The sequence below is a fragment of the Onychomys torridus genome, chromosome 1 (genome assembly GCF_903995425.1).
Source record: "Onychomys torridus chromosome 1, mOncTor1.1, whole genome shotgun sequence".
NCBI lineage: Eukaryota > Metazoa > Chordata > Mammalia > Rodentia > Cricetidae > Onychomys > Onychomys torridus.
The window spans coordinates 98788779-98803694 of NC_050443.1; the positions used below are offsets into that span (position 1 = coordinate 98788779).

Here is a 14916-nt window from a genome sequence, read left to right on the forward strand (position 1 = left end):
TGGAGATTTTAGTTGTATTGCCTTGAAGTTTTAGTTTGTGGTGAAGGTCTGTATATTATCCCAACTTTATTAAGAATTGTTTTCTAATTGGTTATAACATTTTTCAATTAATAGTTTCAAAACAAATTGTTAATACGACTGTATAAAGTGAACATAATTTTCTTCACTTGTATTTTTGTTATTGAGCAAGTTTATCAAAATAAATTGTCTACTAAAGAAACTAAAAAAGGCTTCTATTACTTTTAATAAGCTTTGATTTTAAATGTTTATTTCTAGGGATGTAGCTCTCCAAGGCCATGTGTTCAATCCCCAGCACTGAATAAACAGGTATTGTGGTACTTGCCTGTAACTCTAGTGCTCAGAAAATAGAGCCAAAAGGACCAGAAGTTCCAGGTAATCCTCAACTACATGAGAAGTTTGAGACCAGCACGTCTCAAAACAAACCAGTCTTGTAGCACTGTCACACATTCACACAGAGACCTTGCCTCTGATTGATTTTGTTGTTAGCATTGTATGTGAGGGAGTCCCCTCTCTTCCTTTTCCATTCTTAGCCCACCTTTAGTCAAGAATAGTTGTAATTTGAATGAGAACGTTCCCCCACAGCCTCAGATGTTGGAATGCTTAGTCCCCGTTGGTAGCTGTTTGGGAAATTGAAGAAGAGGTGTGGCCTCATGGAGGAAGTTTGTCACTGGAGGGTGGGCTTTGAGATTTCAAAGCCGCATGCCATTCCCAGTTCTCTGCTCCACATTTGCAGTTGAGGTGAGCCTTCTGCTCCTGCAGCTGCCATGCCTGCTGCTTACTGCCACACTTGCCAGCCAGGACTGACTCTTACCCCTTGGAAACCATAAACCAAACAAACCCTTCCTTCTACAAGTTGCTTTAGTCATTACGTTTTATCAGAGCAACAGAAAAATAACAGCACAGTTATTAATACTCCAAGACATGGATTAGGCCAGTTTTCTACTAAAACACATAATGTGCCCCTTTCTCTGGCACTTCTTCACATTGCTTAAATATTTAGTATTAGTTGTATAAGACTGATTTGTTGGCCCATTAAAGCAACTCTCTCCTCTTGCATTGCCTTGGGTTTTTGTTTGTTTGTTTGTTTGTTTGTTTGTTTGTTATTGTTGTTGTTGAAATGCAGATGAAGAACCAAAGATCTTTTGGGTCATCCATAATCGTCCTGGGGTAAAAGTTACTCTGCACATCTAAAGGTTTGATCAGCTCACCTCCTACATACTTGACTTACTAATGTGGTTAGTGACTAGCAAGATGGACTTCCTGGTTGGAATGCCACCTTAGGCTGGCCATTCTAACACCACTGTTTGGGCCATCAGCAACCTCTGTTCCAAGTGCTGTTATAAGGGCAATTTTCACAAGTCTAAGCTGACATAAAAGGATTTTCTTTTTAACAACTCTGTGTGTGTGTGTGTGTGTGTGTGTGTGTGTGTGTGTGTGTGTGTAGTTAACAAAATAGCCCAAGAGGCTGGAGAGCTGGCTCAGTGGTTAAGAGCACTGACTGCTTTTGCAGGGGACCTTTTGGTGCACAGCACCCACATCAGGCAGCTCATAACCACCTGTAACTTCAGCTCCAAATCTGATGCCCTCTCCTGGCTCTCATGGGCACTGTGCATACTACACATGCATACTCACAGGCATACACATTTACATAAATAATACTTTTTTTTAAAGCCCAGGAGTATTGAACATAAGTGTCCACCTTCCTGAGAACCATTGTTAATAGCTTCCTTGGGTATTTTTTTTTTCTTTTGAAAAAAAGTTTATTTAAAAATAGTTATTCTTAAATAGTTTCTTACATATACACAGTATATATTGATCCTACCCACTCCTAATTCCTCCCACTGTCCCAGAGCCCTGCTGTGTGGCCCTCCTGCCTTCATATCTTTGTAAATCTTTCTTCTAGCCCATCAAGCCCAGTCACTGCTGCCTGGGTCACAAGGGCAGCCTACCAGCAACCACACCCCTGATGAAAATTGCTACCATCCCCCACAGCCATCAATTGCTAGTAACTCAACTAAGATAAAGGGGTTTTCCTTTCACAGGTACATTCCCTGTTGTAAAAGTAGAACCTCATGATTTATTGGGTATTCCAACAGGCATTTTACAGGTGTCTAGCTTGACAAGAGGTGATTTGTTTTTGTTTTGGGGTTTGTTGTTGTTGGTTTGGGGGGGTTGTTGTTTTGGGTTTTTTTTGAGACAGGGTTTCTCTGTGTAACTCTCTGGCTGTCCTCCAACTGAGCCTCCAAAATACTGGGATTAAAGACATTACTCCCAGATAAGAGGTAATATTTTACACAAACACACACATATACACACATATGCCATGACTTTTCTAGGTAACATTCCATCTTATAAATAATAACTATGTACACATGTCATTTCCATATGTAGGCGATTTCTCCATTGAGGGATTTGGTGAGGGTTTGTTGTTTGGGGGGGGGGGGGTTTGAGGCTTTTGATTAATTTTTTTTGCTCTTTAAAGAATGCTGCTATAAATTCCAATTACAAAACAATTTACCAAATATCAATATAATTTTACAGTGTACTGGTCTGTTAAGGCAGTTCATATTTTGCAGAGTGCTGGGGTTGAATAATGGCACCCAATATGCTTTGGGGGAAGAAAGTTAACATTAAATCATGTAGTCTGTGCTTTTCCATGTCATCTTTACCCCTTCCTGTGCAATAAGAGGAGGGCTCTTAGGCTGGAAACTGAGGGTCAGAACAATGAAAGTTGTCCAGTCTCTATAAGTAGTCATTGGTATAAATCTGGGTTTCAAATCCTCGTTCCCTGACTTTGGATTTGGGACTCCTGCTGTCTCACATTGCCAGTTTGGCTAGTCTAAAGGAAATATAAATAGCTTGTCCCAGTTGCATGATTCCTGGGCTCTAGCCCTGGAAGCTAAATCTTTCTAGATGCAGAATGCAGAGAACCACAAAAGCTGGCCCGTTTAAAAGCAGCTCCCTACTTAGAGCACCTGGTGAATATTGTCTACTTTGTTCAAACACAAAGATGGAATAATGTGCTCAGATTATCTTTAGTATCTCAGTAGTTCTTCCTTCTCCAGACTTCTGCAGTCTTTATTCAGTGGTTTTGCACAGCACTGATATCCTAATTGGTGAAACTAAGTAAGACCACCCATTAGTTTCTGGGGCTTTTCCAGGATTTGAGCCCCCAGGAAAATATCTCCAAACAGATTGCTCCCCATTCTCCTCCAAGGGTACTTAAAAATTAACCACACTCTTCTTCCCTAGAGGTGGGGGAAGTGTATTAGTTTCTCAGTTAAATAAATCGTGCATACATCCATGGATCTCTGAACTGTTTGTCATCCGTCCACATATCACTGGTGAAACTTCAGTTGTCCCATGCCAGTGGCTTTCTTGGGCCATGCCTCTGGACTGTCCCAGGTACACTGAGGACTCATCTCTTAGGTCTTACCATCTCACCGAGGTGTTGCTATGAAGTATGGAACAGGCCTCTCCCCCTTCCAATTTTCATATTCTGGTTTATTGGTGTCTGTCTTCTAGAGAATTTCCTCTACCTATTGGCTTCCCTGAGAGGCATTCAAGCCTCTCACTTACAGTTAGAAGGCAGAGAACAGAGGGAAGAGTTGGCTCTAGTTAAGAGCACAGTGTGCAACCATGAGGACCTGAGCCCAGTTCTCAGTCCCCATGAAACAAGCCAAGTGTGCTGCCGTGCATGCCTATAAACCCTAGCGCTGTGAGGACAGACGGGAGGACTGCTAGACCTTGTTGGCTGCCAGCCTGGCCAAAAAAATGAGGTTGGGTTCAAGACAGACCTTACCTTAAAGGAAGAAAGTAGAGGATGACAGAGGAAGACATGATGCCCTCATCTGGCCTCTGCGCATCCATGTGTGCGTGTGGCAACCACATTCACACAAAGGCAAAAAGCAAAATTTTTGGAAAACTGTCTTTCTTCAGACCATGTGACTTCATGGCTAACCCTTCTGGCTGCAGAGCTAGACCACAGCTACTCCAACAGTACAGTCAGTCATGATTGGCTCAGGAAGCATGTGGCGTGTGACCAAGGAGCCAAGCTTAGGACTTAGCTGGAGCTCCTGGGAAGAAAGCTGTTCCACTATTGATAAGTTGCTGGGGGAGAAATTGGTGCCACTGTGTCCAGATTATCCGGCCACATCTGAGGATCCTGCCTGAGAATTGAGCCATCACAAAAGAAGGGAAGCTGAGCCACGAAGACAGTTTTGTTAGCATCATAGCAGCCAAAGCCAGAACTGTCGGAACTGTGTGTTACTTACACAGATAAGTCTCATCACCACCGCCTCCCTTAGCCAGTTTGAGTTTGTTTCTGTCCCCTAAAAGAATCTTGATATACTCCCGCCTTCCTCTTGATGTTAAAAACATTCTTTACCTCCCCTCCTTTGGCATGTCACTCTTGGTCAGCCCTGGCTTTTAAAAAAGCAACTGGGGTTGGGGATTTAGCTCAGTGGTAGAACGCTTGCTAGCCCTGGGTTCGATCCTAGCTCAAAAAAAAAAAACAAAAAAACAAAAACAAAAAACAAAAAACTGATGCCTGGAGAGATGGCTCAGTCAGCAGTTAAGAACACCAACTGCAGGCTGGAGAGATGGCTCAGAGGTTAAGAGCACTGGGTGCTCTTCCAGAGGTCCTGAGTTCAATTCCCAGTAACTACATGGAGGTTCACAACCATCTATAATGAGATCTGCTGCCCTCTTCTGGTGTGCAGTGTAGGCAGAGCACTGTATACATAATAAATAAATCTTAAAAACAAAAAACAACAAAAACAAAAAACACTGACTGCTCTTCCAAAAGTCCTGAGTTCAATTCCCAGCAACCACATGGTGACTCACAACCATCTATAATGGGATCTGATGCCCTCTTCTGGCATACAGATGTATGTGCAAATGGAACACTCATGTATAAAAAATACACAAATAAAAATTTTAAAAGCAACTGACTTCATGCTTCTGCTTAATCCCACAAAAAGCATCAGTTCTTCAGTTTGAAGTAAAGGAAAATACAAGTTAATCTCTCAAAAATATATCCCGCCATAGTTTGGGGATAATGTTACCTTAAACGAATGACCAGAGATGGGTGAATGGACCCTGACCAGCTCCCAAGAACTAATGGCAAAAAACACACACCTACTTAAGCAGTGGTACGGGGCTTTAATCCCAGAACTCAGGAGGCAGAGGCAGGTAGATCTCTGAGTTTGAGGCCAGCCTGGGCTACGGATTGAGTTCCAGGACAGCCAGGGCTACACGGAGAAAAACACTATCTCAGGGGAAAAAAAAAAAGAAAAGAAAAGAAAAGAAAAGAAAAGAAAGAAAGAAAGAAAGAAAGAAAGAAAGAAAGAAAACAGACATCCCTGTTGAGCTTTGATAACTTTTGAGAGCCACACTCTACTACGGAGAACTTACTGTGTGGTGATGGGTGCCTGCAGTTCCAGGGAGGCCAAGGCAAGAATGACAGATGTTAGTGGCTGCACATCAAGAGCCTCTCTTTTCAAGAAATCAAAATAATAAAAAGGCTCAGCACAGCTTCCCCCTCGTCTCTGTTGGTCTCTGTAAACATCCCTCCTTTCTTTGTAGCTTAGGTGTATCCAGAATGTGTTGTGTGAGCTCAGGTAAAAGAAATCAACAGGAATACTCAGGGTTAGGTTTTACTTGAAATGTTAAAAACCTCGTGATCTCAGACACAGGGGAGATGAAGAAAGTAGATTACCTGTCAGGGACGCTTGTGTCTCAAAAGAGGATGCTTCAAAATTAGCCAGCTTCCACTTGGGAGTTTTCTTCCCCCCTCCCCACCCCAGCATTTTCAGATAAGGTCTCACTATATACAAGCTGGCCTTGAACTTGAAATCGCATAACCTTGGCCTCCCACTTAGGATTCTCCCCATGGTGGGTCCAAGGGCCCTCTCACCTCTTCACACTATAGCCCACTGGGTGCTCATGGCCCTGTGATTCCTGCTTCTGACCTACCCCTCAGCTGCCTTGTTGGTGTCCACAGAGTGCTACACACGCTTTGCAAGCCAGAGAACCTGACAATCAGTCAACAGTTTCTGTTTGGGAAGTTTGCTTGTTGCTGACCTGACCTGGAGTGATCACCTGAAAGACAAGTCCCCAAGTAGCAGAAATTCCAGCTTCTGAAGGGAAGGGTTCCAGAAATGAAAAGTGACTAGAGAATGACTTGGGATCAAAAGAACTTAGCCACTGACTAGCTGGTGGACACTGGGTGGAGCCCCTCATCTCTGTGGAAGGATTCAGAGGAGTCTGAAACCATGTGCTAAGCGCTGGTTACATCATAATCACTTGAGGCCATTGTTAAAGGGTCCTGTTGCCACACTGTAGCACAGTTCTGGGCCACTCTCCTAAATGAGACCAGGCAACCCAGGGGAATCTTGAGTCCCTGGGTTTAGGAACCGCTGGCGTGAATAACCTCAACAGAACCTTGCCCAAGAGTCACTGACTGCGGGTGAGGCTGGGCCTAGTGTGGGCGGAGGCCACCCAATCTCTCCTGGGGCTGGTTCCAAGTTCTCTGGGGATCTGACAAGGAAAGCCCTAGGGCCTCCATATGTCTTTCCTCCATTCCTGCCACAAGAAGGCAGCAGGGCTCTACTGGCCTAAACCATAGACTGGGCTGACCCAGAGGTTCCAAAAGTATAAAAGCAGGTCATGTCCTGCCTTTATAGGGGGAAGAAATGCAGGTTAACCTGCAGCGAGGCTTACAGCAGCAGAGGAGCCCCTTCTTCCCTGGGGTGAGCAAGCTCTTTGCCTTTCCTGGCCCCAAGCTGCTGTGGTGCAGCCTGTTACCTTGGAGACCAGCTAACACTTATCTCACAGGCAAGTGGCACTGTAGAGTTGTTTGGAGGAGCCTGGAGCAAAGAGAAGTAGGAGCCAGGAGAAGAGGTGTCCTGCTGTGCCTTCTCCCAAAGATGAAGCTATAAATGAAGAAATGCAGATGGAGGTAAGTGTCACAAGGGTTGGCAAGTGGGAAGAGAGAGTGGTTATGCATTGGCCAACAGGAAAGATTGGTGTACCAAGTGCTGGAGCTCTGGCAGAGAACAAGACAGCTGGGTATGGGGCAGTGCAGAGAGCAGGGCTTCCAGAGTTTCCACTGTGGTAACAAATAGGATCCTGGGGTTCTTGGTGAGGGAGTAAAGGATGTTTACAGAAGCAAGCATGGCTTAAGGGTGATATGAAAGAATAAAGTGTGTGAGCAGGGATTGCCAGGGAGCAGAGAAGGGTGAGGGGGAAGGGGAAGAAGCAAGGAATGGATGCCGAAGGAATGGCAAGCCCTGGGTTTCAGCACCAAGGAACTCGGCAGAGTTCTTTCTGCGCAAGAGCAATGGGAAACATGCGTATAGCTCACTCTGGTATCATGGACCGCACAGGAACTCTAGGAGTAACTGCAGTTTAAAAAAACACAAGCCCTGGGTGCTGGAGAGAGAGCTCAGCAGGTAAGAACACTGGCCGCTCTTCCAGAGGACCAAGTTCAGTTCCCAGCACCCACATGGCAGCTCACAACTGTCTAACTCTAGTTCCAAGGGATCCATTGCCCTCTTCTGACCTCCTTCAGGACCAGGCACACACATACAGGGCAGGCAAACCAATCAAATAAATCTTTTTAAAAATTAAATCATATGAGCCAGGTGATAGTGGCACACACCTGTAATCCCAGCCCTCAGGAGGCAAAGGCAAGTGGATCTCTGAGTTCGAGGCCAGCTTGATCTACAAAGTGAGTTCCAGGACAGCCAGAACTATTACATAGAGACCCTGTCTTGAAAAAAAAAATTTAATCATACATGTAAAATAAAAGTAAACATTTAAATCTACAACAACAGCAGAACCGGCTCTGAGCCAGCGTGATGGCTCAGCAGATAAAGACACTTGCCACCAACCTGACAACCTAAGTTTGAGTCCTGGGACCCACCCTCATGGTGGAAGGAAAGAACTCCAAGTTGTCCTTTGACCACAGGTACATTGTTGCATGTTTGTGCAGGTACACACACACACACACACACACACACACACACACACACCTGTACACATACTTACACACTAAATAAGTACATAGATAAGTGTAAAAATGGAAGCCCTCCAGATGGCCGTTCATGAATAGATATTTGAGAGCATCCTAGATTCAGCTGTTAAGCAACTGCGAAGTTAGCTGAAGGCTTTCTTTTATAGCAATGTGCTTTGACCAAAAGGCTCATCTGCCCAAGGGATTGGTTCAAACATTCTCTGGTCCACCAGTCATCCAGAGCAATCATCCCCAATGCACTCCTGCTGAACTCCAAACCTGCGTTGATAGAGGACAATCACAGTGATTGAAAAATGAATGTTGAGACTGATGGGACCCTCAGACAACAGCCTGCACTGGAAGGGAAAGGGGTCGATGCAGACTGGGAAAGATCCAGGCTGCCCACAGAGAGAACAGGAGTTTCATCAGGCGTTTCTGGGTCCTCATAAGTTGGATCGCATTTATTTTTTATTTTTTCCACAAGACAGGGTCTCACTATGTAGCTCTGGCTGTCTTGGAACTCACTATGTAAACCAGACTAGCCTCTAACTCACAGTTACTTGCCTGCTTCTGCCCCGAGATTGCTGGGATTAAAGGCAAATGCCCCTACGTCCAACAAGGATAGCATTTTAAAAAAACCTTTATCCTCATGGTTTGAAGATATTTTCTCATAAAAAGTACACTTCAGTGGCCAGTTTGTCCTTGGGGACATCCTGGCATTCTCCTGTATCTGTGGGTAGTCTTCTTGGATAAGATTTAGGGCCAAGGGACAGCACATTACATGCATTGACAGCAAGGGAGCGGAGGAGCCCAGAGGGTAGCAGGCTCTGGATTAAGGGGAAGAACTCATCCCCTCCGCTGCCACCACCACCCACCCCCGACACCTTATTGCTGTGCTCCCCTGTTCATTAATTCAGTGAGTCTTGTGGAGAGGGGCGTTGTTTTGTACACAACAGTCCAGTGGTGAGCATTTCAAAATCCCTGCCTCTAAGAGGCACCAAAGTACAAGGGATCGAGGACGGCTTCCAGTCCCACCCCCAGGTGCCGCTCATGTGTGAGCAGCTGTGCTGGTTGGCTTTCACCGACCTGTGGCAAACTCGCTTACCTGGAGAAAGGAGACCCCACTGAGAAAGTGTCCAATCAGATGGGCCTGTGGGACACTTTCTTCGTTAATGGTTGATGTGAGAAGGCCCTGCCCACTGTGGGTGGTGCCACCTCTGGGCAGATGGTCCTGGATTGGATGAGGAAGCAGGCTGAACTAGAAGCCATGGGGAGCAAGCCTGTAAGGAGTGTTCCTTCATGGTCCCTGCTTCAGGTCCTGCCTCTGGGTTCCTGCCTTGGCTTCCCTGGATGATGGACTGTAACCTGTAAACAAACAAAGCTAAAACAAACCCTTTCTTTCCCCAGGTTGGTTTGTCAGTGTTTTGTTTGTTCATTTGTATGGAAAAATGAAAACAAAATCCCTTTTATTAAACATAGATTCCTTTCTCATACAATATAATCTAAATACGGTTTCCCCTCCAGTTCCTCCGTCCCAGGTTTTTCACAACAACAAAGGGGCAAACTAGCGCAGTGGTAGTCTACATTGCTCTCATACTCTGCATTCTTCCTCCCTCCCTGTCCCTGCCTTCCTCCCTCCCTCCCCTCCCTCCCCTCCCTCCCCTCCCTCCCTCCTCCCCTCCCCTCCCCTCCCCTCCTCTTCTCTCTCTCTCTCTCTCTCTCTCTCTCTCTCTCTCTCTCTCCTCTGCTTTTGACAGTGGAGTTAGTAGGCAGGGTGGTAAGTACAATTCCCATCCTGTTCTCAACTGAAAAACCAAAAGTTCAGGGCTCTTCCTAACACACTGCGTCGTGAGCTTTACGTGCTCAGCTCTCCTCCATTTGCCCACACAAGTCACCCAGAACCCAGCGGTTTAAGGTAGTAATTCACTGAAAACTGTTAACACTCCCCAAGGAAAGGGGAGCAGGACACTGGGGGTTGCAGGTGTTGGGATTCCAGTGTTCTGGGAGACTTTCAAAGCCCGTGCCATAGGAATGGTCTCCAAGGAAATGTCGCTAAGAAGAAGCCACATTGTCCTGGTGCTTCCCTGAAAACAAGCAACCTCCAAGTAAAAGTTAAAGCCTCAAAGGAACTAACGACGGCCAACTGTCATAAACTAGGGAGCGCTGAGTTCACGGTGAAGCTGCAGCCCCGCTCTGCCTCTCACAGCTGGTCTCACAGTTTGGGAGGGTGGGCGGGAGAGATGTGAGTGACCGAAATGTTAATGAGCCAGCTTGCTTACAGTTGGAAAGAGAGGGACTGGTGTGTGTGTGTTTGGGGGGGGCGGGGATCTCTGCTTGACAGTTTCAATGAGTAGTGTATCTCACAGAATCTAAAAGTGGGAAACTTCTACAAGTGCTTCCGATAAATAGAAATCCAAAAAGCAAGACTCCCCTGTCCCTTCTCTCCTCAAAATGTCTGTTTTCCCTGGAGATGGTGCCACACATCTGTAACCCCAGCCCCAGAAGACCGAGGCAGGAAAAATTGCACTTTCAAGGCTATATGACTCATCACATGGTTCCTGTCTCCAAAACAGCAAACGCAATGAGTTTCCACTCTTATGCAACTTAAAATATAAAGGGAACAGGTGCCAGATTGTTTGTTTGGTTTTTCAAGACAGGATTTCTCCGTATATCCTTGGCTGTCCTGGAACTTGCTCTGTAAACAAGGCTGACCTCGAACTCACAAAGATCTGCCTGCCTCCGCCTCCCAAGTGCCACCACTACCCTGCTACAATACCAGTTTTTAAGAGTCATACTAGTGGCTGTGACTCCAAGCTAAAGTGACTGTCCTCAAATGAAGAGACATAGGTATATGAAAACCCACAGAGAAGGGAGTCTGAGCTAGAAAAGGCTGGGGAGTTTCCTAGAGGCCATGGTGGCTTGGCTGAAACATCAAAGGCAAGTAATGGGTAGGAACAGGAGAAGAATGTTCCAGAGTGCAGGCACCAGGTGAAAAGATCCCGTGGTTAAAGGAACTGTACAGCATTCTAGGACCTCCCATGGCCATGGCAGGAGAGCAGTGATGGGTGGAAGCTCTAGAGAGGTAAGTGGCCAGCAGCCCAGCCATGGGGGGTTCTGGAAAGGCATCCTAAGGGTGTTAAGCTCCATCCTAGAAAGAGAGGAGAGCCTTTGGACAGTGAGGATGGGAGCTAACGGTGGATTCATATTCTTTAAAGAGCCCTCCACCAACTAGGTTGTGGTGGCGCATGCCTTTAATCTCAGCAATCAAGAAGCAAAGGCAGGCTGATCTCTGTGAGTTTGAGGCCAGCCTGGTCTACAGAGTGAGTTCCAGGACAGCCAGGGCTACACAGAGAAACCCTGTCTTGAAAAACAGACAGACAAACAGCGAGCTCTCCACATCATAAAGTGAATCAATTAAGTAGGCAAACTGAGGGGGTGCAGCCAGGCCAGTCATGGCATCCTGCAGCTATCTGTGACCCAGAGGTCAGAGGACCTCCACAACTCAAAGAACACCACAGACAGGAGGGAAGAAGAACATAGGAGGTGGCGGAAGTGGGGAGGGCTGTGGAAGATTTTCTCTCAGGTGTGATGTGGAAATTGCAGCTCTTGAACTCGCAGCTGTAGTTATTAGCACAAGACTCCACAAGCTTGGACCCTCAACACTCTGTCACACAGGAGGGAAGGGACAGGAGGCCCCATCCTTCCCTGAGGCTACAAATTCAATTAGTGGTCACTGGGAGAAAAGAGACATATGTCCAAAAGTGTAGCCACCATAAGGGACCCCTGCCCATGTAAGCAACTCATTACCCATTTTCCTGTAAGCAACTCTGATTGAGCACACTGGGTAATCAGAAATGTAAAAGAAAAAAAAAAAAAAGACAAAGGAAGAAAAAGACAAAGCCAGGCATGGTGATGCACACCTTTCATGCACTTGGGAGGCAGAGGCTGGTGGATCTCAGAGCCTGGTCTACAAAGTGAGCTCCAGGACAGCCAGGGATGTTGCACAGAAAAACCCTGTCTCAAAAAACAAACAAACAAACATACATACATACATACATACATAAAAATAAAGACTAGACAATGGGACTGGTTGGAAAGAAGGGGATTGGTGGGAGAGGGGAAACTCTGCTTGACAGTTTCAAGCAGAAGGGGAAGATAAATACCAAAATACTTTATATAACTGGGTGCAGTGGCTCACATCTTCAGTCTCAGCACTGAGGTGGATCTTTGTGAGTTCAAAGCCAGCCTAGTCTACATAGTGAGTTCCAAGACAGTCAGGGCTATACAGAGAGACCCTGTCTCAAAAAAAAAAAAAAAAATTATAAACATGTGTGAAAATGTCAAAATCAAACCATTATTATATGTAATTAATATATGCTATTGAAAACCTGTGAAAATAATGGGAAGGGGCTGTCAGGTTGTTTTGTTTTGTTTTTTTTCACTCTTTGGAAGAACCACCACCCAGCTCCCAAATAAATCACACACGGAGGTTTATTCTTAATTGTAAATGCCCGGCCTTAACTCGGCTTGTTTCTTGCCAGCTTTTCTTAACTTTAAATTATCCAGTCTACCTTTTGCCTTTCTCTATTTCTGTATACCTTTCATTATTTCTTACTCTGTGGCTTGTGTGTAGCTGGGTGGTTGACCCCAAATATCTTCCTTCTCCTTTTCTCTTGGTCTTTCTTCTTTTCTGTACTGTGTTCTAGAACAGCCAGGGCTCCACCAAGAGACCCTGTCTCAGAAGAAATGAAGTGCAAAGGGAGCGCTTGGCATCTTGCTGAGTGCCGTCCCCCAGCACAGCCTTACAGCCAGCAGTGCCTGAAGAGCGTTCAGTGCACTCAAGAGCTGAGCAAACCCGGAAGACATTATCTAAAGGTTGCTTTACATTCTTGCATTGGTCAGGAGAGGAAAGTCTAGGTAGTCTCATGATGACAATTCAAAGGAGTCCTATCTTCCATGGTCAGGGTAATACATTTCTGGACAATCCCTGATAAATAGGATTCTCTGGTTTTCCAAATGAAAATGAGTTTGCTCATGAGAACTGAGAGGGAATGAACCTTGAAGAGAGACCAGATAAATGGTTATTGCAACATCTTACATAGACTGGGGCTTTTGAGATCTGCCTAAACTGTAAAATAATAAACAAACAAATAAATAAACCTCACAAACCACATTTTTTTTAATCTAAACTCTCTAATAATCCTTTCAGCCTCCACACAGAACTAAAAATGTTTCTGGATCCTTTTAGGAGCCAGGGGTTGGGATGGGGTGGGGGAGACACTCATGGTGGAGAGGTGACATGGGGCTGGACACTGATCACATCACTTTGTTTTGTAGCATGGACAAAAACAGTGACAGAGATCCACAGAAGCAACTGGACCAGAAGGCTATGGACACACTTGCCCGAAATCCACACGATGGATTGCTGGTTACACACATTAACCAGACCCAGGACCTACTGGTAACAACCGTAGTGCTTCTGTTCACCAGGGACACTTACAAATCATAGCCAGGGAATGTGGAATGTACTCAACCCAGCACTGAAACTGTGACTGTGTATTCCTCTCTAGCCACTAGGTTTATAAATGAAAGAGAAATGTCTGTTTTGGTCAGAGAGCTCTTCAGCCTTCAGGAACATCATTAGATATTTAGGAGCATGTGAGGATCCTGGTTTCGGTATCAGAGCCTGAAAGTCTAAAGCATTTGATTTGAAAGCCCCCCTTGCTGAGATTTTCTTGTAGGAGTCCATAAGACCTGAGTCCTGAAGTCCACTTCAGGAGGTGCTGTGGGAACAGGGGAGCCAGGGCAGAAGGCTTAACTTAAGGGGAGAAAGAAAAAGCCCCACACTGTGGTTCAGGCTCACTCTGTACAAGTGAACGGTCTTCCTACAGTCATGTACAACTCAGAGTTCTCTCTACTGTGGAAGCAACTGTCTTCACAAGCTGTGAACTCGAGGCAGCCAGCGGCCATCTGCTAGTAAATCCACACTAGACCACAACCACGATTCCAGTCAGAGAATGTCATCCTTATAGTTAATACTAGCAATTAAAGAACCAGAAAAACAGTCAACTTCTACTTTTCTCAAGCATGGGCATTTATGGGACAAGAAATCTAAATAAACAGGAACAAGGAAGCCAAGCATGGTGGCACAGACCTGTAATCCCAGCATTCTGGAGGGAGAAGCAAGAGTATCTAGAGTTCAAGGCCAGCCTCAGCTCTCTGCTACATAGTGAGTTTGAGGTCAGCCTGGGACACATAAGACCCTTTCTAAAAAGGAAAAGAAAAGGGGAAATGAGGAACTATGGGTGGTTCTAAGAAGAAAACATTCAGTGATGTCAGTTGCCAATGACGTGGGTCTTTGTTTCATCTGATTTCATATCAGACCAACTCACTTTCCAGGCATGGGACGTGCCTGACTTACCGTATCAGTAACAGACAGGTCTCTTGTTTCTCCTGTGAGAGCAGTGAGAGAGTCCTGATTGCCCAACACCGAGCTTGGAGTGTTCTCCACGTAAAGTGTCCACCTCACAGACACAAGGTCCCACCCCAACCGAGAAGCTATTTGCAGTTGATACCCACAGGCAAAGGGAAAATCAGTTTCTCCAGTGGAGTGTCACTGGGTATATCAACCACACTCCAGGGTGGGCCCCATGCCTCGGTTTTGTTCATCAACACAAAAGGAACTTTATTATATTTTTTGTTTTGGGGGGCATTTTTTTTTTTTGTCTTATAACTTCTTGTTTGCTTGTTTTGATTTTAATTTTTGTAGGAGTTTTCCTGAGAGAGGGGAGGGAGAGAGAGGAGAGGAGAGGAAGGAGAGGAGAGGAGAGGAGAGGAGAGGAGAGGAGAGGAGAGGAGAGGAGAGAGGGGGGGAGCAT

At 45.6% G+C, this 14916-nt stretch overlaps 1 protein-coding gene across 1 annotated transcript in view; it reads left to right on the forward strand.

Moving 5' to 3' along the window:
• The first annotated feature begins 6854 nt into the window (after positions 1-6854).
• Vwa3a (von Willebrand factor A domain containing 3A) overlaps positions 6855-14916 on the forward strand; it is a 65728-nt gene continuing 57666 nt past the window's right edge. The window contains exons 1-2 of the mRNA XM_036196395.1: positions 6855-6982; positions 13376-13499. Coding sequence (XP_036052288.1) covers positions 6963-6982; positions 13376-13499 — 144 coding nt within the window. The 5' untranslated portion in view covers positions 6855-6962. The remainder of the gene's footprint in view (positions 6983-13375; positions 13500-14916) is intronic.